Raw genomic sequence first — 24413 nt, forward strand, 5'->3', positions numbered from 1 at the left:
GGTAACTATTCGGTATTCGGCTTATTCGGCCACTTTGCTGAATTTTCGGTATTCGGCCGAATATTGCCTACTATTGGCCGAATACCGAATATCTGTTGCACCTACCTAAAAAGAAAAATTGCATAATAAAATTAACCACAAACTAGGTATATTTAAAATCAAAATCAAAAATGTCTTTATTGCAAGATTATGGTACGTTTACAATAGTAAAGATGTTACAATGTTTTTATCAGAACACATAATCTACCCATCAGAGCATGCAATAGGTTCGTCTCCTTCATCTCTTCAGTACTGAATAATATAGTATCTAATATTTTTAGATATAGAAACAACATTAATTATTACATGAGATTATTAAAATTCAATTCAAAGTATTCATTCAAATTATAAAAACTTGTTTTTAAGAGTATATTCTTTAAAGTAGTTTTAAATTTTGTTCCTGACATCATTTTAATGTAGTTTGGCAAGTGATTGTATATCTTAATACTATTATAATACATCCCTTTACGTACCATTGTTAATGTTGAGTCCGGAACTTGTAAGTTGAGCAGATACTTATTTCTAACAGGCCTATTTGTTTGCTTAACATGAAATTCAGACGGGTTGTTTTTGATAAAAATACAGCATTGGAAAATGTAAATACTAGTTAGGGTCAGTAAACCTTGGGTTATGAATATAGTCCGACATGACTCGTCGTCACTCAATCCAAAGATGATTCTAATACAATCTTTTGTAGGATGAAAGTTGATGGAGCACTTACAGAGATTCCCCAGTAAATGATTCCATAGTTTAGAATGGAATAGATATAACCATAGTATGCTAAAATCGCAGTTTGTGTGGTTGACACATTTACAAGTATTTGCAGTCCATAACAGAATTTCCTAATTTTACTATTAACCATCTGAATGTGTTGTTTCCAATTCAGATGACTATGAATTACGACGCCCAGAAATTTGTATGATGTAACTTCTCCAATTTGGGTACCTTCGTAATTAATATTTAGCTGGATTGGTTTAGATTGTTGAAGTCTGAATTGGATATATTTCGTTTTGGACAAGTTTATTTTAAGATTAAGACTTGACTGCCAATGTATAATTATTTCTAGGGTCTTATTTATCGTTGTCTCATGTTCAGATATGCTTAGTCCCTTTCCCAAAATCAGTACAGAAGCGTCATCTGCATAAAGTGTGCTGAGATGCGGAGTTATTCTAGAAAATTGATTAATATAAATGAGGAAAAACAGTGGTCCTAGGATGCTGCCTTGCGGTACTCCAATTTTATTGTTCAAAAATGTGGATAATTTTGACTGAAAGCATTTTTCTCTTTTATCATAATATGTTATCTGGGTAGCTTGTACACGGTTCAGCAAATAAGACTGAATAAGATCGTGCGCGACACCTCTTATGCCCTCCTTCTCAAGTATGTTAAGTAGTGTTTGGTAGCAGAGTTGGGCAAAAATTAACTTGAATAAGAATAAGAATAAAAACAGAAATTGTATTCTTATTCAAATCAATTTGAATTAAAATTATTCTTGCACTAGTTATTTTAGAATAAAATTAAGGTGAATAAATCATGTGACTTTTATTTTAAATGCGGAATAAAAAACAGAATAATTATTCTAGAAGTGGGACTATTTTAAATAAGGTTTTATTCAGTTAAAATGTTATTTAGAATTAAGTTAATTTTTATAGTACAATCGGTTATATTTTGTAAGTTGTTTTTCACCCTTCTATTTAAAAGTCGGATTGATTTGATATTTGTTACTTTAGTTTAGGTACAGTACCCATTAAAGAATTCCGCTATACACTGTCTATCTAGTTCTATCATCCGATCAGGGTGCTTAGCCAACATGTCAAACGTTAACGCTCCTCCGTAGAGTTGCGTAGTTTCTCTCTATCACTCTTATATGTATGACAATTTTTGTTTTTAATTTAATAACCAAATCATTAGGTACAATGTAGCTGTTCTGGGAGCCTAGCCAACATGCCAATCATTTGCGCTACTACAACGAAACGGTATCTTACCTACTTAATGATTTGGTTATTAAATTAAAAAACAAAACTTGGCATCTTGGCTAGGCACCTTGAGCGCGTAGCCAACATGCCAATGGTTTGCGCTACGAAACGAAACGCTATCTCTGTCTCTCTATCGCACTAATACGTAAGAGTGATAGAGACAGAAAGCGCTTCGTTGTCGGAGCGCAAGCGATTGGCATCTTGGCTAGGCCCCTAGAATAGCAAAATTTACGTAATGATTTGGTTATTAAATTAAAAAAACAAAAATTGGCATCTTGGCTAGGCACCTTTTGTGCGTAGCCAACATGCAAATCGTTTGGGCTACGACAACGAAACGCTATCTCTGTCACTCTATCGCACTAATATGTAAGAGTGATAGAGACAGAAAGCGTTCGTTGTTGGGGCGCAAGCGATTGGCATGTTGCCACGCGCTATTATTATTGCGGCGCTATGCGTCGTAAGCGCCAAGTGCCATAAGGTACCTTTTTCCGTGGAACGTCAGAAATTAGAAATAATATTATACAGTTACTGAAACTATGCGACAGTCAATTTGTAAGATTTTATTCCATAAAATAGGTACCTATAAATTAGACAAGAGACTATATTACTATAAATTAGACTATATTACATCTACCTAACTATACGTAATTAGTACCTATACGGTACCCAGACTTCATTTTTATTCGTGGAATATTATTTCGAATAAAAATCATGATTATATTTATTTGATTAAGAATAAGTTATTCTCATTCAATTTTTTCTCATACGAATTATTCCCGATCAAAATTATTTGAATATTTTTGACGGGAATAAAATCGAGATGATTTTATTCCTACGAATTCTTATTCAAATAATGATTTTATTCTTGAATGCCCAACACTGTTTGGTAGTCTACACAATCAAATGCCTTAGACATATCTAGTAGGAGCACTACTGCAGGAGATTTTTCATCTAATTCTTTTCTATTTTCATTAAGGCATGAGCTGTCGATAAATACTTCCTAAATCCACATTGAGCGTCATCAATAATATTATTTTTGTTGAAAAAAGACATCAGCTTCGCGTAAATAATTTTTTCAAAAATTTTAGAGAAGTTTGGTAGTAGAGCGATAGGGCGGTAATTTTTAGAATCTGCTATGTCTCCCTGTTTAAAGACTGGAATTATTACAGCTTTTTTTAGACTATCGGGAAATATGCCATACTCGAGAGACAGGTTGATTATATATACTAATGGTTTCGGAATATATGGAGCGCTACGTTTTATAATTTGTATTTTAATTTGACCATTTCCCATACTGCTCTTGTTTTTCAGAGTAGGTACACGGTGCGCAATGGAGCTGGCCGGCTGAGTTGTAGGTGTAGGTATACGAGGGCTTCGGTCGCGTCTTACGGAGATGGCGCTTAGCATCCAGGTCTTCTAAACGCCGCTGCTCGTATTGGTCTACTCTTTTATGAACAGTTGCACGCCATTCCGTTCTACGCATCGCAACTTCCTCCCAGGAATCACTTGGTATACCGCAAGTGGTTAGGTGACGATTGAGGACGTCTTTATGGCGCAGGTACTGACCCCCCTGTTTCCTTTTTCCGCTGGAGAGTTCCGAATAGAACACAGCTTTGGGTAATCTGTTGTTGCCCATGCGCACGTGGCCACCCCACCTCAGCTGGTGTTTGATGATGAGTGCCTCGATACCAGGCATCTTGACAGACGCAGAACTTCCGTGTTCGGTATTTTGTCTTGCCACTTTATGCGTAGAATTGAACAAAGACAGCGTAGATGGAATGAGTCCAGCCTTTTAATTTCTGCTTTGTAACAGCACCAGGTTTCTGCGGCATAAAGAAGAGTTGGTATAACTATGGCCTTATAGACCATAATTTTGGTTGTTAATTTAAGGTCATGTGATCGCCAAACACGGTTGTTTAGCTTCCCAAATGCTGCGGCTGCATTGGCTATCCTAGACGGTACTTCGGACGCAAGGCTATTGTCGTTGCTGACTTCCCAGGTACCTAAAGTGTGACACTTCTCCCAGATCTTTGCTATCCAGTCTGATACTGGAGTGCTCTATGTGACAACCCCTAGGCGGTTGCACCAGAACAGAACCTGTGTTTTCGTCACACTTATAACTAAGCCAAACTGAAGGCATGACGTAGTAAGGGAATCCACGTAGGATTGAAGGGCTTCTGCGGAGTCCGCCATAAGGCAAACGTCATCTGCATATAGCATTTCCATTCTGGAAAGTTTATTAATTTGACGCTTAGCTCTAAAACGAGAAAGGTCAAAGATAGATTTATCTGTTCTCGAATTTATTTCTATAAGTTCGCTACAGCTTTTTGTTGCGTCTTTCAATACAGCAGCAAAGTATAACGCGAACAGAGTGGGCGCCAAGACACATCCCTGTTTTACATCGCATGTGACTGGAAAAGGGTCTGAGAAGTTTTCTTCGTGTCGAACTTTTGCCATCATGTTATCATGGAACTGACGAATTAAATTAACAAACTTCACAGAGCAACCAGTTTTTTTCAGCACAACCCAAAGGGCTTCCCGTGGTAATCGATTAAAGGCTTTTTCTAGATCAACAAAGCACATAAACAGAGGATGAGAGGACGATGTTGTTTTAGACTCTTTTCTTGAATTTGTTTAACAACAAAGATGGCATCTACTGTACCTCTGCCTGGGCGAAAGCCACATTGGGGTTCAAAACATTTTAACTTCCACACTCGTGCGTGAATCGCGTTCGCAGCTTCGCCCGCGATTCACGCACATAGCCTGGAGGGGGCTTAACAATAACTAGCCATCACTTAAAGTCTATTTTTTTATTCGGTAGACTGAAATGACAGTTAATAGTATGAACATGAAATGTCATTTCATACTATTAACTGTCATTTCAGTCTACCGAATAAAAAAATAGACTTTATATCCCTAGTGTCCGTCCGGTCGCGTAATCACGTGGCTGTGCATTATTTCAGTATTTATTACTAGCGACCTCTGGCGGAGAGTAGCATTATTAAAACACTTTGCTGCAAGCAATGGGCTTGTCAATTGTCAACGGTTGATAGATGGCGCAGCATTGGTTTTACGTGTCTCTAATCATCTAATCTAATACCTTTAAATGAGCAATTCTTGCATATTTATTTATATATATATATATATATGTCGGAGCGAGACACCAGAAAGACGTATTGCAGCATTACAGTTCATAGTTAGACGCCTGTATAAAATCGATTAGCAATGTTTGGCGTATTGTTGAACTAAAATGACAGGTAGAAGGCTTTGGAACGTCAAGAGGCGTATCTTGAGAGTGAACGTAGGCACGAGCAGGCATTTTTGTTGTTATGTTGGTAGACCGGTCAGGCAGGTTTACCAACTTGAATTGGAGGCGGGAGCGGTTGGCTCCGCCGCTGGAACTGGTTTCTTTCTTCTTGATCGGACCGCGCTAGAGATCGGACGTTAGCCAAGCTCGTGCCTATTCGCTACGTTCCTGAAGGCTTACATCTGAAGGATTATTCTGAAAGCTTATATTTTCTCACGTTCTTTAACCGTTTAGCTAAGTGTTTGATTCCAAGTGTTATTTTGATTTCTTATGTGCCATTATAAACTTACTTTTGTAAAATAAAGAAACTATGTGTTGTTTTGAAAAGATGTGTTAAATATATAAACAAGTATCTTACTAACAAAACAACATTTCAAACTTATTAGGCCCCATGCACCAAAGACAAGTAAAATACAGACTGTTAAGGCGCCGTGAGTTCAGGTTATTCTCTCACTATCATCAGGCGTGGCTCACTCCGCGATTTCGTCGCTTTGCTACAGGTAGCTAAAAGTAGGTACATCCGTTCGGCCCCAATTTTGGGGAAAGCCATAAGCCGCGCGTTGCGCTGTCCCTACCTAGCGGCCATATCTGTGCTGATTATGAAAGCCACATTTATTTAAGTTATAGTGTTTATTGTGTTCAAATGACTATGTTGTACCTGTACTGTACCTACTTACTCGTAGTTACATTATTTGCTACCATCAAGGTGATCTGATGTTGAAACCAAGAGGTGGATAGACTGGACAGTAGAAGTAGCTAGTAGTAAACCTCTGGAGTTTGACGCATATGATCCAATTTGACAGTAAATACTTCGGGGTCGTAAAGTACTGTCGCCTGTTGGAATAAGTGTGTATACCTAACATAACTGTTTTATAAAAAAACTAGCGATCAGCCCCGGCTTCGCACGGGTAGTTCAACGAATATACACAAAACCTTTACAAATTATACACCAATACCTTCCTCAAGAATCACTTTATTAATAGGTGAAAACCGCATGAAAATCCGTGCAGTAGTTTTTGAGTTTATCGCGAACATACAGACAGACGCGGCAGGGGACCTATTCTATTCTATTGATAAAAACCCTATCGCAATCGCATTATGCCAAAAATGCCTTACATCATTCCGGAAAAGAGCTGATACTCTTCAAACTGTTCGATCGATTTCTATCAAACATAGCTAATAAGAACCACCACAAGGAAACTAGCTTTCACTTTAAAAAGCCGCATCGTAATCGGTTCATTCGTTTGAGAGCTACGATGCCACATACAGACATTGGCGTCAAACATATAACACCCTTCTTTTTGCGGGGGTTAAAAAGTACATTTTGAGAGAAACTACATAATGACATTTAGAAATTTGCTTTATTTTCCCGATGATGTAGGCGAGGGACTCTGAGGTGACAACTGACAAGTAAAGAAGATGTAAGATGTAAGAGGTGTAAGATGTCCCCTAATATTTATTATTTATTTATTTATTTATTAGATACTCTGCTCTACTTGAATGCCATTGACATGTGGGCGGGGCCGGGGCAGCCTGAGTTTCTATTTGGCACGGTTTTCAATTTATATTATGACTAGAGATCAGGGATGTTGCGGATGCCGATTTTTTGACATCCGCGGATGCGGATTTTTAAAGGCTCACATCCGCGGATGCGGATGTCAAGATAGTACCATAAAAAACGTCATATATTATATTTTAGTAATTTTTATTTCAAAAAACCGGCCAAGTGCGAGTCGGACTCGCGTTCCAAGGGTTCCGTACATTAAGTCCCACTCACGCTGGACTGCTCATAGGTTTTTTTGGTTAATGACTAAATCACTTAGCAGTCTAGCACTTAAGCCGATGCTAAGACGTTCCTGTACCGACCTGTTCCACATCCGCATCCGCATTAAATCCGCATCGATTTTATGTGGATGCGGATGTTGAAAATAATGCGGAAGTTCCGCGGTTGCGGATGCGGATATTCGCAACATCCCTGCTAGAGATGCCCCCAATAGTGGTTTTGGCCGAATACTGGCCAAAACCACTATGTTGAACAGAATTAATGGATGTAGTTAGAGTCAACAAATCAGACCCATGATAAAAATAAAATGTTTTTTAATCAACAAATGCTCAAAAAAGGGTCTTCGTATTTAACAACTTTCCAAGAACACATTCAAAATATTAAATACCTATACGTAGTTTGTCGTTATTTTTATTATGCAATTTTTCTTTTTAGGTAGGTGCAACAATTCGGTATTCGGCCAATAGTAGGCAATAATCGGCCGAATACCGAATATTCAGCAAAGTGGCCGAATAAGCCGAATACCGAATAGTTGCCGAATATTCGTGGCATCTCTAATTATGACCCGTCTGCGTCTGAATTACTTGCCGGGTGAAGTCGCATATGCACTTTCAAGTGGCTCGACTTGGAAAACCGTCTCTGGCATACTTCACACACGTGTGACTTAGCGCCGGTATGTATTAGTATGTGTTGTTTTAAATTACTTAACTGCGCAAACTTTTTTTCACATATTTCGCATGAATACGGTTTCTCCCCAGTATGAGTTCTTATATGTCTCTTCAAGTCACCGGTGTCTGAGAATCTCTTATGGCATATATCGCACGAGAAAGGTTTTTCATCAGTGTGGGTAAACTTATGGCGCCTCAAGCCTACTGGTAACGTAAAAGCCTTGGAACATATTTCACAGGCATACGGTTTTTCTCCAGTGTGTATTCGTTCATGAGTCTTCAAACCGCCTAAACGTGCGAAGTTTTTATTGCAGACTCCGCAGACGAACGGCCTATCTCGTTTTACGTTATGGATTATTATGTGCTTTGTTAAACTGTTTTTGTGCGTAAAGCTCTTTTTGCATGTCTCGCAGGAGTATGGTTTGATTCCTGTGTGAATTAATTTGTGTTCTTGTAAATGACACGATTGTGAGAATGATTTTTGACATACGTCACACGTATAAGGTGTTTCGCCAGTGTGAAGTCTTATATGCCTCTGTAAAGAGCCTGGAAATGTGAATTCTTTTTCACACATTGTGCAGGGGTACGATTTTATCGCCGTATGGGTTTCTGGATCTCGCGCCGCGGGTGTGGTTGTGTCATCTGAGTGCTCGCAGGCACTAGTGCTTCCACCATCCACTGAAACAAATGCAAGATTCAAAATTATAAAACAACGATAGTGATTTCGTAAAATTTAGGTAATATAAAGTGGGTGTCGGTTTATTTATGTTTATATTTATGTATGTATGTTACGAAGACATTATTTGGCGTCTACAGTACCTAAAATTATCTCTAGCTTTATATGTGTTGTAACACCATTAAAAATGGGAATTAGTCGATAAAAAAACTCTCTTTTTTAGTTTTTATTCTTAATCAGCGCTGCAATAAAATACAAGATACACAGTTCTATTGTCTAGAATCATGAACCGAAGCAGAAACTTGCGATATTGCTCCTGCATTTTTGAGAATATCGAATCTCGTTTGTTTGTGCTTTCGAACAAAAAAATAGTAAAAAATAACAAATCTGCAACTTGCATGGCTACTTACCGCCCAACAGGAAATGTTCCCCGGGCCGTTGCTTGGCAACGCCCGAACTCGACGGGGGCTGCTCGTGATACTCCTGACCTGCCAAGTCCACGCTTGAACTCGCTTCTTCTGGAGGTTCCCTCTTTATGACCACCTCTAGTACTTCTACGTTCAGCAATGGATCCGTATCTGTTAAATAAAAAAATAAAACTATTTGTACCTTCACTACATAATATAAAACAAAGTCCCGCTGTCTGTCTGTCCCTATGCATGTTTACATCTTAGTACGCAACGGATTTTGATGCGGTTTTTGTAATAGATAGAGTTATTCAAGAGGAAGGTTTATGTATAATTTGTTAACCCGTGCGAAGCCGGGGCGGGTCGCTAGTAAACTATAAAACTACCGTGAGACTAAAATATGTTTGAAACGGGTTACTCACGTATTATTTATTCGAATAAACGCTGGAAATGTTTCGATCCGTTTTTGAGGATCTTCGTTTTGGGCACCGGCTGTACCGTCTACTGGGCCGCGAAAATCTTTCTCTTTCACTCTAATTAAGTAATTACGCCTTCTTTAGAGTAAAAGAGAAAGATCCCCGCAATTTGCAAATTTCTGTTTTCGCGGTAGGCCCCCCTGATTGAATGCGCGTAACAGCTCGAAACAAACATGTTGAGCGGTTATTCGACTTAATAACGACTTAACACACACAGTTTCCGTGTATAATGGCTGTGACATACCTACGGACAGACACACGGACATGAGGAAACTATAAGGGTTCCGTTTTGCCATTTCGGCTAGGTACTACATATACGGGCGGATATATTGTATTGTGTACGTACACAAACGTACGTACATTTATTAATATAAATCCTTATCATCCTAAATCCTTGACCTACCTACCTACATGGTAAAATAAACTTCTAAAACTCAGTAGCAGAGTGGTGAACCTGAGTCTTTTTTTCGCCTTGCCTTTATTTCAAGAATAATGATATTTGTTTTAGATGCTACCCAATGTCAAAATGTTCCTAGAACCACAGAATAAATAATAGTACTAAGTACAGAAGACTCACTCTCTAACAAAACGCGTCTGTTACGATCAGCACAGATATGCCGCTAGGTGGCGACAGCGCCACGCGCGGCTTATGGCTTTCCCCAAAACAGGGCCGAACGGATGTACTTTTAGCTACCTGTAGCAAAGCGACGAAATCGCGGAGTGAGACACGCCTGCTAGAACCTTGGAGGATACAATCAAACGGAGACGCCATATCTGTAATTTTCTGTACAAAACAGTCTGCCGATTTTTGCGGGGGAGGGGAACGTCAAATGTATGCGTAACGTAAAAATAGCCATGTCAGATAAACGTCAGTCCATACATTGTGTATGACCGTTGGCCGCCTATTTTCGACAGAGGGGAAAGCCTGTTAATGGCTACTCCGTTTAGTTGTATCCTCCAAGGCTAGAACTGAATTTACATCTATTTACTTAATTTCAGACAATTTGGCACTTATACGGAGTAGCTTGGGTTTGCCTAAAAATTAATTATACTAAAAAAAGGTAAAAAATATTAACTTGACATATCATCACTCGTCCTGTCCTCGGCCGGCAACTCGAGTTCAAGTTCATCTGAAACAAAAATTAATTTAAAAATAGAAACTAGATCCATTACAACTTATCTTCAAGCCTACATTTTGCTAAAAATACCCGTAGTATAAAAGTAATAATGCTAAAATAAGCTATCTTCATCACCAAACACACCACCATCACCTTTGACTTATATATTTTTTGTGCCATGAAAATTATACAAAAACTTGTTCAAAATCGTTAACATAGAATATGGCGATGAATCCCATGATATAATTCAGAGTGGAGTTAAGGCAAAGTTATTATCAGACATAGGAATCCGTGGGGCAAATTTTCTTGACAGGTAGGGACTTCCTATATCAATAAACTCAATTATCGATGCTCGTTCTATATACTAGTGATCCTGATCACTCAAAGGTTTGCTTGTAAAAATATGTTTTTTATTAAAAGTGTAAAAATCAAATAAAATAATAACTCAATTAGCTTTGATTGATAATCAATCAATAAAGAGGATGAGATAATATTGACTATTTCATAGTGCAATAAGTATTACGCCATACCTTTATATAACCTAGCGATAATTTAAAATATGCTATGTGTGAATTTCATTCTTGTCTTCAAAACAATAATTACAAAAAACACACAATGTTGGGGGCAAACACTAGTATATAGAACGAGCATCGATAATTGAGTTTATCAATATAGGAAGTCCCTACCTGTCAAGAAAATTTGCCCCACGGATTCCTATGTCTGGTTATTATAGATAGTTAGGTAGTTACTAAAGGCTAATTTACGGTATATATTTGTTCCAGTCCTTATTTTCGATGAACTTATTGATTACATTGACAAGGTTTCATCATAACTTGCCTTTGGGTTGTAGCACTCGCAGCCTCCACTGCAGCTTTGCCTGGCTGCGCTGCACTTGCAGCTTGAAGTCGCTCGCGTCTCGGAGGCGACCAGCGCACTGCTGGCAGATGCCATATTCCGAAGCTTCAATCACCTGCACACATTAGCAAACAGTGAGCCATACACAGTTTTTAGTGTTTTCCCATTGTTTATCAAATAGACAAATTTTATGGGCCATTCTTACACAATTTGACAAAATAGGAGGCTTGTGGTGTGGGTACTCACTTACTTAGACTAAGATATAGGTATATTTATGAAATTAATTTATATTTATTTAAATTAAACAAATAATTATACTTTTAACTGCCATAGAATTTGTAATTGAGCGTGCTCGTATCGCCGGGGGGGTACAAATACAAAGTTTTGTATGTCTTATATATCAGTCTACGGCAGTTAACACTTTCATTGCCAACCAGCCAAACAAGACATCCGCGCCATGGCACAAAAATTTCGTCATATGAAGCTGTAGTATAGTATCACGATCCTGACTATCCGGTCGTACGGCCTGGGAACGAAATCATAAAATACCCGATAGTCGGGTTTTAGGCACTGAATGTGTTAAAAGGTATACCTTCGCTGCGGCAATTGCAACTCGAAATTAACCATACTTTGCATGGGGTTCATTCCCTCCCAAAGTACGTATGCACTCGTAAGTAGAATGTTCAATATGAGAATATTCTACTTACTTGTATATTGAAGCATTCTTGCAGCATTGTCCAGTATATCTTCATGTAATTCATGTTGCCGGCTATACGCGAGTCAGGGACGTGTGGAGCGCGCAGCAGGCAGCAGCCGCACGAATGCAGGACCTCCATGGCGTCCTCACATTCCATCGATGCCATTATAGTTGTAGTGATAAGATAAGCAGTATTATTTATGTTAGAATTAGTTACATTTATTCTTATTTGTATATGATATACTGTGCGCTTCAGTGTTGCCAGAGCGCTCCCAGCTTTTGTACGTAGGTACGTCAAAAAAGGTACGATTTGGGTAAAAAAAGTACCGATTTTTTTTTAGGATAAATTTCTTACAGAAATAATATTTCTGAAGAATCTGGGGGTCTACCGCGAATTCCTAAATTCGCAAAATGCGGGGATCTTTCTCTTTTACTCCAATGAAGGCGTAATTAGAGTGACAGAGACAGATGCCCGCAATTTGTGAACATCTATTTTCGCGGTTATAGCCCTGTTTGGAAAAAAAATAACTTGAATAGTCCAGAGGGCCTACCGCGAACCACCTTCGACGTGTTGCCTGCCTCCCTGTCACACTTACGTACGAATTCATAAGTGAGACAGAGAGGCCACAAGTCAAAAGTGGTTCGCGGTTGACCCTCAGGGCTATAACCGCGAAAATCAAAGTTCGCAAATTGCGGGCATCTTTGTCTGTCACTCTAATTACGCCTTCATTGGAGTAAAAAAGAAAGAACCCCGCAATTTGCTTATTTCGGTTTTCGCGGTAGGCCCTCAGATTCAAAAAGGTTATATTATAAAACAGCATCAGCGTTTGCCTACATTTTGCTATCATTTTGCGATTGCAATTTGCAATTAAAAAAAGAACTAAGTATTTTAAAGTACACAATACAACTCATTTGTTTTAAGTATTTCTCTCAGTAAATACATTTTAACATAAACAAAGTTAAATTGATATACATGAAAAATTATGGCCGACCGAATTTTGACTATCAGAGTTTTGTTAAGACACAACTGCCGACTGCAACTGCTATTTATAATTACGTAAGTACATTGTTTGGACATATATTGTCCATAATTTTAATTTCCTTATAGTATCTACATGTACATGGTACTTTTTTATGTTGGCCATTATTTTCAAATTAGAAATTTTGCCCCGAATTAACCAACATACCGATTTTTTTTTAAACTATCGTACTTCAAAAGGTACGAATTTAGTACGATGTACGCTGCGTACAAAAAAGGTACGCAAGGATCCAAAATAGTACGCAAAACCGTACTAAAAGGTACGATCTGGCAACACTGGTGCGCTTCGACAAATTTGACACTGACAGATGTTACTAATAGGCGAATTAGACTCTCGTGGCTCGCAAGCTCGTCGAGCTAATATAATTTAAACACTAACGGCACGGCATAAGGTTTATAACCGAATGACAAGCCGAACGCGAGTGTAAGCGGTGGACTCGCGTATCGTGGCGCGGCTCGCGCGAGAGCCTAATCTGCGTATAACGGTGGTATTCCACTTCGCCGATTTCTTTTTCCAATGTGTATTTTGTCTCACATTTTGCTTAATGAGAGAGTGAGATGCAATGACTGGACTTGGACAAATGGAATACTACCCTAACCACATCACAGATAAGATTTTTTTAAGGCTAAGTCACCTCCACATGACCACACTCGTGCGTGAATCGCGGCGCGAAACCGAGAACGCGAGTGTGGAGTCGATTTCTAATCGGCGCCACACTCGCGTTCGCAGCTTCGCCCGCGATTCACGCACATAGTCTGGAGGGGGCTTAACAATAACTAGCCATCACATATATCCCTAGTGTCCGTCCGGTCGCGTAATCACGTGGCTGTGTATTATTTCAGTATTTCTTACTAGCGACATCTGGCGGAGAGTAGCATTATTAAAACACTTTGCTGCAAGCAATGGGCTTGTCAATTTTATTGTCAACGGTTGATAGATGGCGCAGCATTGGTTTTACCTGTCTCTAATTTTATTATATGAGATAGGCGGCGAACTTTTATACAAGGGTGGTATTCCACTTTCTTTGCCCAATGTGTATTTGCGTTTCACATTTTGCTTAATGAGAGAGTGAGACGCAATGCACCAAGAAATTGGACAGGTGGATTACAACCCTATGGTGTTAGTGGATGCCCAACCTCTAAAAATATCTAAGAAAAGTCAAAGTCTATACACTCATTTTTGGATGGTAGTGGAATAAATGAAACAATAAAATATTAGCATTACGCATGTTAAAAATATATATAAACAAGTATCTTAATAACAAAACAACATTTCAAACTTATTAGGCCCCATGCATTAAACCAAAGACAAGTAAAATACAGACTGTTAAGGCGCCGTGAGTTCAGGTTCTTCTAATCTTCTCTCACTCTCACTGAGCGTGAGGGAGATGGCTGGGCATACCCGGGATCGCGGATTTCCTTGTTGTGAATTATTATTTTTAACTATTTCTAACAAAAAAACAGTAATTGAAAAAATAAAATTGCTTCTCTAGTTTAATGGCGGCGCTGTAGACCTACGTTCCAATTTTTTTATCGAGCGAAAGTTGTTTAATCAGGTTTTGAGTCGACGAAGTTACTAAAGGCCTCTAGATTGCTATTCATATTTTTTGCCAACCGTATTATGGTCTACGATTTTGCAAAAAACTACGGCACCTTAATCTCGCATTCAATCGTATTTACTTTGTCTTTAATTAGACAGAGATGCATCTATTTGATAGAAGAGATAGTCATATATATTTTTTGCTGCTGTATCCGTCACACCTAAAGGGGCCTTTAAAATATGTACATTACTATTGTACTATATATATTATACATTATTGCATTTCATAATACTAGTTGGTAGTATTTATGTACATTCTTTTTATTTCTATATTTATTTACGAGCTTTTAGATTTGACAACGGTATGCTCATAATGATATTAATATAAAAGTAGGCAATTTAATTACATATGTGCAATTTAACTATGTAAAAAAAGCGGCCAAGTGCGAGTCGGACTCGCCCATGAAGGGTTCCGTATTTAGGGGATTTATGACGTATTAAAAAAAACTACTTACTAGATCTTGTTCAAACCAATTTTCGGTGGTAATGTACACCATATATTTTTTTTAGTTTTATCATTTTCTTATTTTAGAAGTTACAGGGGGGGACACACATTTTACCACTTTGGAAGTGTCTCTCGCGCAAACTGTTCAGTTTAGAAAAAAAATGATATTAGAAACCTCAATATCATTTTTGAAGACCTATCCATAGATACCCCACTCGTATGGGTTTGATGAAAAAAAAATTTTGAGTTTCAGATCTAAGTATGGGGAACCCCAAAAAAAATTTTTTTTTCTATTTTTGTGTTAAAATCTTAATGCGGCTCACAGAATACATCTACTTACCAAGTTTCAATAGTATAGTTCTTATAGTTTCGGAGAAAAGTGGCTGTGACATACGGACGGACAGACGGACAGACAGACATGACGAATCTATAAGGGTTCCGTTTTTTGCCATTTGGCTACGGAACCCTAAAAACAAGACAAAAAAATAGTTATGATTATAACACAAAAAATTATAATACATTTCAAATAAAATTAACAGGTATAGCCACGATTATAGCAAGGCTAAATAGCACCATAGAGAAATAAGTAAACTTAGAGTTACATTTTCTTTAGATTTTAATAAATAATAAGTTGTATGGGAGGTATGTTAAAACGTATTATTCATAAGTCTAAAACTCGCTTAAAAAATAATTTTATTACAAAGTTTTCGCAAAGCTCGCTTAAAATTGATTATAATAGGTTATCTGTACACAGAGTCAATACTCAAGTTTAATTATTTCTCTATGATATTTCGAGTCTACCTTTAGACACATTTTGAAAGTGTCATTAAATTTCATGTTCACGTCACGTGATTGCAAAAGTCAAACATTTTTTGATCAAAATCACAGTAAAATAATACCCTCCTAAGGCCTGGGCCCATACAAACGAAACATCCAAAATTTGCCACTGAAATTTTAACCTAAACTGTAGGAAATAGAGTTGGTTTTACGTTGTTTGAAAATTGAATGAAACAAAGCAAAAGCGACTCTGTTCCAATTGAACATGGTTTAAATTACATCGAACTGAATAGGTACTATAGGTAGGACCTTGGGCCTTTGGAGGATACCGTAATGACTACCTAGTGCCAATATAAAAACAAAAATAGGCACCTTCGTATTTTTAAAACACATTTCTGACACCGATATTGTTTATAATTTCCATGTCTTTAACTTACAGTATGAGGCAAGCATTATACACACAAGTGGGGTCAAGTAGGGAACAGTGGCTCACTCAACCTAATTTCAATACGAGGCGATATTTGGGCGACTGAGCCACTGTTTTCGCCTTGACCCTATACAATACATAATATTAAATATTTATTCGATTTTTTCTACAATAGAGTCCCGTCTAAGCTAACTCTGCACGAATTTTAATGTGAAAAAGTGTGATAATGCCACTATAAACTTCATATTTTCATAGGAACTTGTTTAGTTAATGTATTAAGCAGAAAAGTCAAACTATACCACAACGCTTAGCAATAAAAGTGGGAAACCTCACTGTATTTCCATTATATCCCTTATATGTAAAGGTATTTCACCTGTCCAATTTCTCGGTCCAATGTGTATTTGCGTCTCACATTTTGCTTAATGAAAGAGTGAGACGCAATGCACATTGGACAGGTGGAATACCATCCTAAGGCACATACAGGAGCGTACTTAGCGACATCTACCGTAAGAGTTTTACAATTCTTGCCCACTCGCTTGAGACAGCGAGCTTTTCTACTTTTCTTTTTTTCTAAGGCTTCTTGTAAGTTTTACCACAGGGCGGACACGCCATACATCAAAAATGATTTGCGTTTATATGTGTGCGCGGCACGTCTGTACACGCGCCATTGTGTATCTGACGGACTTCTGGCATGCTCTCAGTAGAGCGACTTACGCACACATTCATGTCGCGGCCAGTCGCGGGCGAGGTAATCCGAGTCGGGGCGGGGCGGTGCGTGTCCGTTCTGTATGATAATACTATTACTTATTCTGTGGCTATACTATAGAATGAGAGATGAATATCATTATCTCATTCTAACAAATAGCTTTGCTACTTACGTAAGCAAAACTTACAAGTGTATCTCGGGCCTTAGCATAGGAACTTGTTTGTGGTCACACTCTGTCACTTCAGTCATAGAGAAATATATACTTGGTCAACCAGATCTTGACAGTAGAAAAAGGCGGCAAATTTGAAAAATGTAGGCGCGAAGGGATATCGTCCCATAGAAAATTTGAATTTCGCGCCTTTTTTTACTGACAAGATTTGGTTGACCAGCTATAGTAAGACAAGAGTGCTCACTTCATACATCAGTTTTGGTACCAATAAGACTATTAATTTCAGTGTCTACATCTAACATCGAGTAGCGGAACTACCAGTACTGATACTTGACAATAGATGTAGAAGTACTGATAGTTCTGCTACTCGATGCTAGATGTAGACACTAGTCTTTTTGGTACCAAAACAGATATATGGAGTGAGCAATCTATGTATTTTTTTCTCCATGCTTAAGTCTATGTAAAGATAGCTTTGGTCTGTCTTGAGTTTGTAGGACTTATGTGGCCTGCGGACTACTCAACTCCCGACTCTCAAACTCCGACAGTGTTATACCATGGTTTGACAGCATATGGCTTTTTAAACTACACTTCTGCACAAAGGCCAGCCCGCACACACCGCACTTGAACCGCCTATCATTATTATGTATCCTCATATGCTCCCGGAGAGTTTTCTTCCTAGCGTAGGCCTTCAAACATACATTACATTTGTGCACCCGTTCACCGTTATGCTTAATCATATGCTCGTCTAGCGATTGCTTAATGAAAAATCCTTGTCCGCACTCCGGGCAAATATGGTTCCGCTCCATTAAATGTATTTTCTTAATGTGAGATGTTAATTTAGATTTCAAAATGAAGTTTTTATCGCATATATTGCATTTGTACGAAGCTGCTACTGTGTTATGTTCGGTGAACATGTGTCTATTCCTTTGGTAGTAGCTCGTGAAGCTCTGATCGCAATGTGGACAGTTAGTAGTATATCTAGCGTTACTATTATGTGTATATTTCTCGTGACACATCTTTCTAACTCTTGTACTGAAGACTTTATCGCAAAACTCGCATTTATACGTGCCTATATCGTGCGTACGCTCGTGATTTTTCAATCTATGCTTATTTATAAAACCCATATCACATACGTTGCAGATATAGTTTCTGTAATGACCGTTCATATGTTGTAGAAGCATTTTAAACGTCTCAAATGTGGAATTACAGTGCGCACAGTTTAAAATATCGCCTGAAGTTAGCTTAAACTCCATGATGTAGTCTTTTACATCGGGATGGAATTTAATATCGTGTTGTTTAATCAAATGCTTCTTCAGAGTCGCTATATCTTCGAATCTATCGTTGCAAAGATTGCATTTAAGGTCAGTTATATCGAGTTTGACAGACATGTTGTTTTTATCCATCCGTTTAGTGTCGTAGAACTCTGAGTTCTTATGTTCTGACTCCGTGTGAGTTCTTAAGTCTTGTGGGTCGGGGTAAGTTTCTTTGCAATAAGCGCATATGTAGCCATATAAGGTCTTGTTAGAGAAGGGTGTTCCGTTGCAGTGTTTGAGTAGATTTTCTATGTTGTGCTTGTGTTTCCGGCTCTCGCTGACGTAGCCGGTGCGGTCCTCGATAGGGCTCTTGATTTTCTCAATTTTGGAGAGCGGACGGAGAGAAAGTGTGAGCGCTGGTCGTGATAGTATTTTTCGGGATTTTCGTTCTGTAATAGACATAAATCAGGTTTCAGTAAAAAAAAAATCCAATGATCTTCAGAGTCTAATCAATGATCTAAAGAAATAAGGTTAGTTGAGTAAGGCTTAAATTTTCCCTCAATAATCACCCCATGGTGAGTCGGAATGGAGTTGGCCGGTCGAAGTATTTAGCAGATGGCGCCATCATAGCTTGCCCGTCAATCCCTAGAATTGTGTCAAATTTTTGTTTTTTTAATGCCCTGGATGCCAGCCAATTAAGCCAAATCTCATAGAAAAAGGGGCAAGCTATGATGGCGCCATCTATGCAAACCTGACAGTTGCCTACCCCATTGTTTTTATATTAGGTACTATCGAGTGTGTTCGCGCTGAATCACCATAAAGGCGAAAATCGTTAAAAACGTCTTGCAGGCGGTCAGACGATAATATGGAAATGATAACCAATAGTATGGCAGTTAAAAATGTGGGTGTTGAAAAAAAAAAGGTTAGCTCAGGTAAAATTTGTCGCCGTCCATTCTCTATGTGAGGCCAGTATTTGCAAACTAAGATAAGGAACAAGCAACTAATACTCATCAAGACAATTCTAACAAACCCAAAAAGGTTGCATAATTTTAACATAGAGTTCCTATGGATATTATGGTCACCTCCTGTGTCCGTCATCAGATTTTTTCAGCTTCGTTCTTCACCCAACCAGGCGTGTCTCACTCCGCGATTTCGTCGCTTTGCTACAGGTACATCCGTTCGGCCCCAATTTTGGGGAAAGCCATAAGCCGCACGTGGCGCTGTCGCCACCTAGCGTTTTGTTAGAGAGTGAGTCTTCTGTACTTAGTACTATTATTTATTCTGTGACCCAACGTCTAACTCATATGACTGTATGTGAAGTTTCAGCTACATAGTATAAAACAAAGTCGCTTCCCACTATCTGTCCCTATGTATGCTTAGATCTTTAAAACTACGCAACGAATTTTGATGCCGTTTTTTTAATAAATAGAGTGATTCAAGAGGAAGGTTAGGTGTGCTTATATAATTTGTTAACCCGTGCGAAGACGGGGCGGGTCACTAGTATTGAATAATGGGGAGTGGGTCTAATTAGCTTGCAAAATTTGACCCGGACATACATACAAACCTTGCAAGTTAAATAACTTTAAACTACAACATTTATTCAGCAAATAGGCCACAAGGGCACTTTTACACGTCAACATTGAATTTACATACAAGCAAAAAAAAAAAAATAATACATCAACAATTATAAAATACAACTAACTGCAACTACCAAATCAAACTAACGTATTACAATTACTGAGATAAAAGCTTGTATTGCTGACCTGTCTTGGAGGAGCTGCGCTTGCGCCGCCTGACGGTGACCTGCTCAAAGGCCAGCAGCTCGGCCAGCTTGCCATCTTCTTCCTTCAGTTCTTCGTAATCAGACATCTCCTCCTTCAGCTCTGTTAACAATTAAGAATATTATTAAGAGCCCATCAACGTATACACTAGCGCCACCGCTAAATAATCGTGATTATTTAAATTTAACGAAATATATTTGAAAAAGGGGGGTCGCTTCATACTGTATCTTGTATTAGAGTACCTTTAGAATACATCAAACTAGTTTCTATGTTGCTGGATTCGTCAATCTATGCGTCCAAATTTAAAACGGCCGTTTTTGTTTTGAGTTTATATCTTTCGTTAAATTTAATCACGATTATTTAGCAGTGGCGCTAGTGTGCACGTTGATGGGCTCTTAAAATTATTTACAATGACATGTTACCGTGGAAAAAGTGAACATTACAATGTACTGTGTTACTATCATTTTACAATTTGTTTATTATATTTAGTTACGAGCTATTATATTTAGTTACTCTATTTTTGAGGATAATTACATGGACACAGACACACATCATTCGGTTCTCGTATGCTATTTTATTTTTATTGTCATTTTCTTACTTAATGAATGTTTTAATTAGGTATACAGGATTTTGACTCTTGGAGACCCTATACATCTCTAAGGATAATTTGATTAACTACTATATATTTGTAATCTTTTAGTTATGATGACACTTAGAGACATTTACATCTCTAAATAATTTTAGATTATAGTTTTGTATCTTTGTGTTCTTTTTAGGGTTCCGTAGCCAAATGGCAAAAAACGGAACCCTTATAGATTCGTCATGTCTGTCTGTCTGTCCGTCTGTCCGTCTGTCTGTCCGTCCGTATGTCACAGCCACTTTTCTCCGAAACTATAAGAACTATACTGTTGAAACTTGGTAAGTAGATGTATTCTGTGAACCGCATTAAGATTTTCACACAAAAATAGAAAAAAAACAATAAATTTTTGGGGTTCCCCATACTTCGAACTGAAACTCAAAAAATTTTTTTTCATCAAACCTATACGTGTGGGGTATCTATGGATAGGTCTTCAAAAATGATATTGAGGTTTCTAATATCATTTTTTTCTAAACTGAATAGTTTGCGCGAGAGACACTTCCAAAGTGGTAAAATGTGTGTCCCCCCCCCTGTAACTTCTAAAATAAGAGAATGATAAAACTAAAAAAAATATATGATGTACATTACCATGTAAACTTCCACCGAAAATTGGTTTGAACGAGATCTAGTAAGTAGTTTTTTTTTTATACGTCTTAAATCGCCTAAATACGGAACCCTTCATGGGCGAGTCCGACTCGCACTTGGCCGCTTTTTTTTCAATACTATTGTTATAGCGTTTTTTTTTTGTAATTCGACATTTAGAGACTTTATACATCTCTATGTAATACTTTAGTTTGATTTTATATTTGCGGCTTAGAAAGTTGTACTTTATAATTGTAGATGTGTTTTTTTTTTGCTGTATGTAAATTCCATGTTGACGTGTAAAAGTGCCCTTGTGGCCTATTTGCTGAATAAATGTTGATGTTTGATGATGTTTGATGTTTTGGCTTGACAAGGAGAAATTATTTTAACAGGTTACTTGTCGTTTCGATCCGTTTTTGAGGATTTTAGACAGGAGCACCAACTGCACTGCCACGCATGTAGGGACAGGACCGTGTGTGTTAAGCCCCGTCTCCATATCGCGCGGCAAACCATCGAACATTGGTTCGGGCGGCAGCCGCGCGCAATGGATACCGGGCGCATCGAGTTGGCTCGCGCGGCAGCATGTTCGATGGCTTGCCGCGCGATATGGAGACGGGGCTTTAGAGGATCTGAAATATTCTGTATGCCTCAAGGGCTCTTTCACAAATCAATACAACATTGTGACATCAAAAATATGTAGTAACATTTATAAATCCAACATGCAGTATCTAGGTAAACATTAATTTATAATAATCTTAAAATTAATAACAACAATCTTTATGGTTAATAAAACATTAAATTTGGAGATGTAAAACGTCCCCAATGTCAGTGTAAATTTTTGGTCAATATGTAATTGCTAATAGATGAATTACTTACGCAATATATAAGCTCCATTGTCATCATCATCAGACATCTCCATTTTGACTTTTAGTGCCTCTTCACCTGAAAATCAAGCATCACTAGCATCAGTAATAAAATATTCCACATTTAACCTTTTCGATGCCGTGTCAAACACAAAAGCTGTCTCTCAGACGCCACCAAAGACGTCATTGAAGTGTCAAAACTGAAATTGAACTTTATGCATATGCACCTAGGTCTATGTTGCTCTGTGGTCTATGACCGATTAATACGTCTTTGGCATTGGACCTGCGGTGCGTATATATCGGTCATTCGTGTCCAAAAGGTTAAGCAGACATAGGCATAGGCATAGGCATAGGTTAAGCGACCTTCACCAAGGAGGAGTTTTGGCCGAAGGGTGTCAAGTTTCGGCGGTTCCGCGGCCGGTTCCCTGACACTGCGGGGTTGCGTAATGCATCGCAATCATAATGTGTTTTTTAGTGTTTAGTTATAATTTTATAATATGTTTAGTTTTAAGGTATTTATGTATGGGCCACTAGTTGCCTGAAATAAACGATTTCATTCATTCATTCATTCATTCATTCATAGGTATTATAAATACACATAATTAAACAATTTCTTTTGGGGTTATGGTTATTTAAGACTAAGTATAAATAATTATAGTATGTTAAGTAATATGAGTTAGAGCTTTATCAACTAGATGGAGCTTAATCGGAGATTTAAAAAAAGAATTAATTTTTTACTTAAGTATCTACTGAAAAACATCAGTCCGCAGCTTAACATAAAACCAAAGCTTTTCAGAAAATAATATCTCAATTAAAAGGTAGGTTGTACCTTTCACTTCAATTGGCCTGGTAAGCCGCGCTTGGAGTTCCACCTGGCAGCGCTGCACTTGCAGCTTGAAGTCACTGGCGTCCCGCAAGCGGCTCACACATATCTCACAAATGCCACACTCAGTATTGTCGCCAAGGGCTAGCTGGAAGTAAATAAATCAGTATTATGGATAATCATGCACACATGAACCCTTTTAGGATTTTAATGAACATAGACACAAAATACATAGGCCATCCATAGCTCAGGAACATAATATCTGTGGTAGACACACAAATAAATTCCCTTACTAGAATTCGAACTCGGGACCCCTGCTTCATAGGCAAGGTCACTACCGACTAGGATACAAAATACATAGGCCATCCATAGCTCAGGAACATAATATCTGTGGTAGACACACAAATAAATGCCCTTACTAGGATTCGAACTCGGGACCCCTGCTTCATAGGCAAGGTCACTAGCGACTAGGCTAGGAGGTGTTTGAGAAAAACAATAACAAAGTTGTTAGTGCAAAATAAATAGTGTAGAAACACAAGTCTACTTAGACGCACAAAATTCATTATATCCCTGGCAAATTTCACTGCTAAGCAATTGTAAATCAATTATTCTGTCGGAAAAGACGTAAACAAACGATAATTACATCTATTTCGAAGCACTCTTTTAGCATATCCGTGTATATCTCTGTTTGCCCAAGACGAGTATACGGCGCATTCAAATGCTTGTCTGGCGGCCGCATTAAGCAGCAGCGGCACGAATTTAATTCCTCCATTAGATAAACTTGTGGGCGGTAACCAATTTAAAGAGAAAAAACTAAATCTCATCAGCAGTCTTAATTTAAAGCGATATTAAAATAGAAACTTTCTGATCGTCTCGACTGCCCATTAAATTAATTTTGACAGTTGTTTGACATTCGTTTTTTTTAATTACTTGTACAATTTTGAGAGCATTTATTGCTGTGCGAATTCGAAGCCAAGTTTTCGTGTCTGCTTAAAAAATGGCCAAGTTAACATCTGTAGATACCTTTATTGAAATCAGATTTCGTTCAGAAATCATATTTCACGTCGTGCAAACAAAAATTGACAATTTTATTGTATATTGTGTATCTTCTTAAGCCGTTAATTTTTAACTGATATGTGGAATATTACTTCGTTTAAACTTTTAATTTCAAGAATCATTTAATATACTTGGTCAACCAGATCTTGACAGTAGAAAAAGGCGGCAAATTTGAAAAATGTAGGCGCGAAGGGATATCGTCCCATAGAATTTCGCGCCTTTTTTACCGACAAGATTTGGTTGACCAGCTATA

At 38.0% G+C, this 24413-nt stretch overlaps 2 protein-coding genes across 3 annotated transcripts; both read right to left on the bottom strand.

Annotated features, from left to right (window-relative positions):
* Positions 1-6078: 6078 nt before the first annotated feature.
* Positions 6079-9628, bottom strand: LOC134659439 (oocyte zinc finger protein XlCOF15-like). Its single transcript, XM_063515081.1, has 4 exons — positions 9577-9628; positions 8860-9027; positions 8264-8451; positions 6079-6156 (listed from the first exon to the last, which is right to left on the bottom strand). The coding sequence occupies exons 1-4, from the start codon at positions 9626-9628 to the stop codon at positions 6079-6081; spliced, it is 486 nt and encodes a 161-aa protein (XP_063371151.1).
* A 7998-nt stretch (positions 9629-17626) lies between these two features.
* On the bottom strand, positions 17627-24102 carry LOC134659781 (zinc finger protein 260-like). 2 transcript variants are annotated; one of them, XM_063515485.1, is made up of 5 exons: positions 23748-24102; positions 23111-23252; positions 22295-22354; positions 20182-20301; positions 17627-18867 (listed from the first exon to the last, which is right to left on the bottom strand). In XM_063515485.1, exons 1-5 carry the CDS (start codon positions 23874-23876, stop codon positions 17663-17665), a joined length of 1656 nt encoding a protein of 551 aa, XP_063371555.1. In that variant the 5' UTR covers positions 23877-24102; the 3' UTR covers positions 17627-17662. The 2 variants fall into 2 exon arrangements, with proteins under 2 accessions (XP_063371555.1, XP_063371554.1); XM_063515484.1 differs by having other exon boundaries at positions 22295-22360; positions 23748-24101.
* Between the last annotated feature and the right edge of the window lie 311 nt (positions 24103-24413).

This window comes from Cydia amplana, chromosome 25 (assembly GCF_948474715.1).
Source record: "Cydia amplana chromosome 25, ilCydAmpl1.1, whole genome shotgun sequence".
Lineage (NCBI taxonomy): Eukaryota > Metazoa > Arthropoda > Insecta > Lepidoptera > Tortricidae > Cydia > Cydia amplana.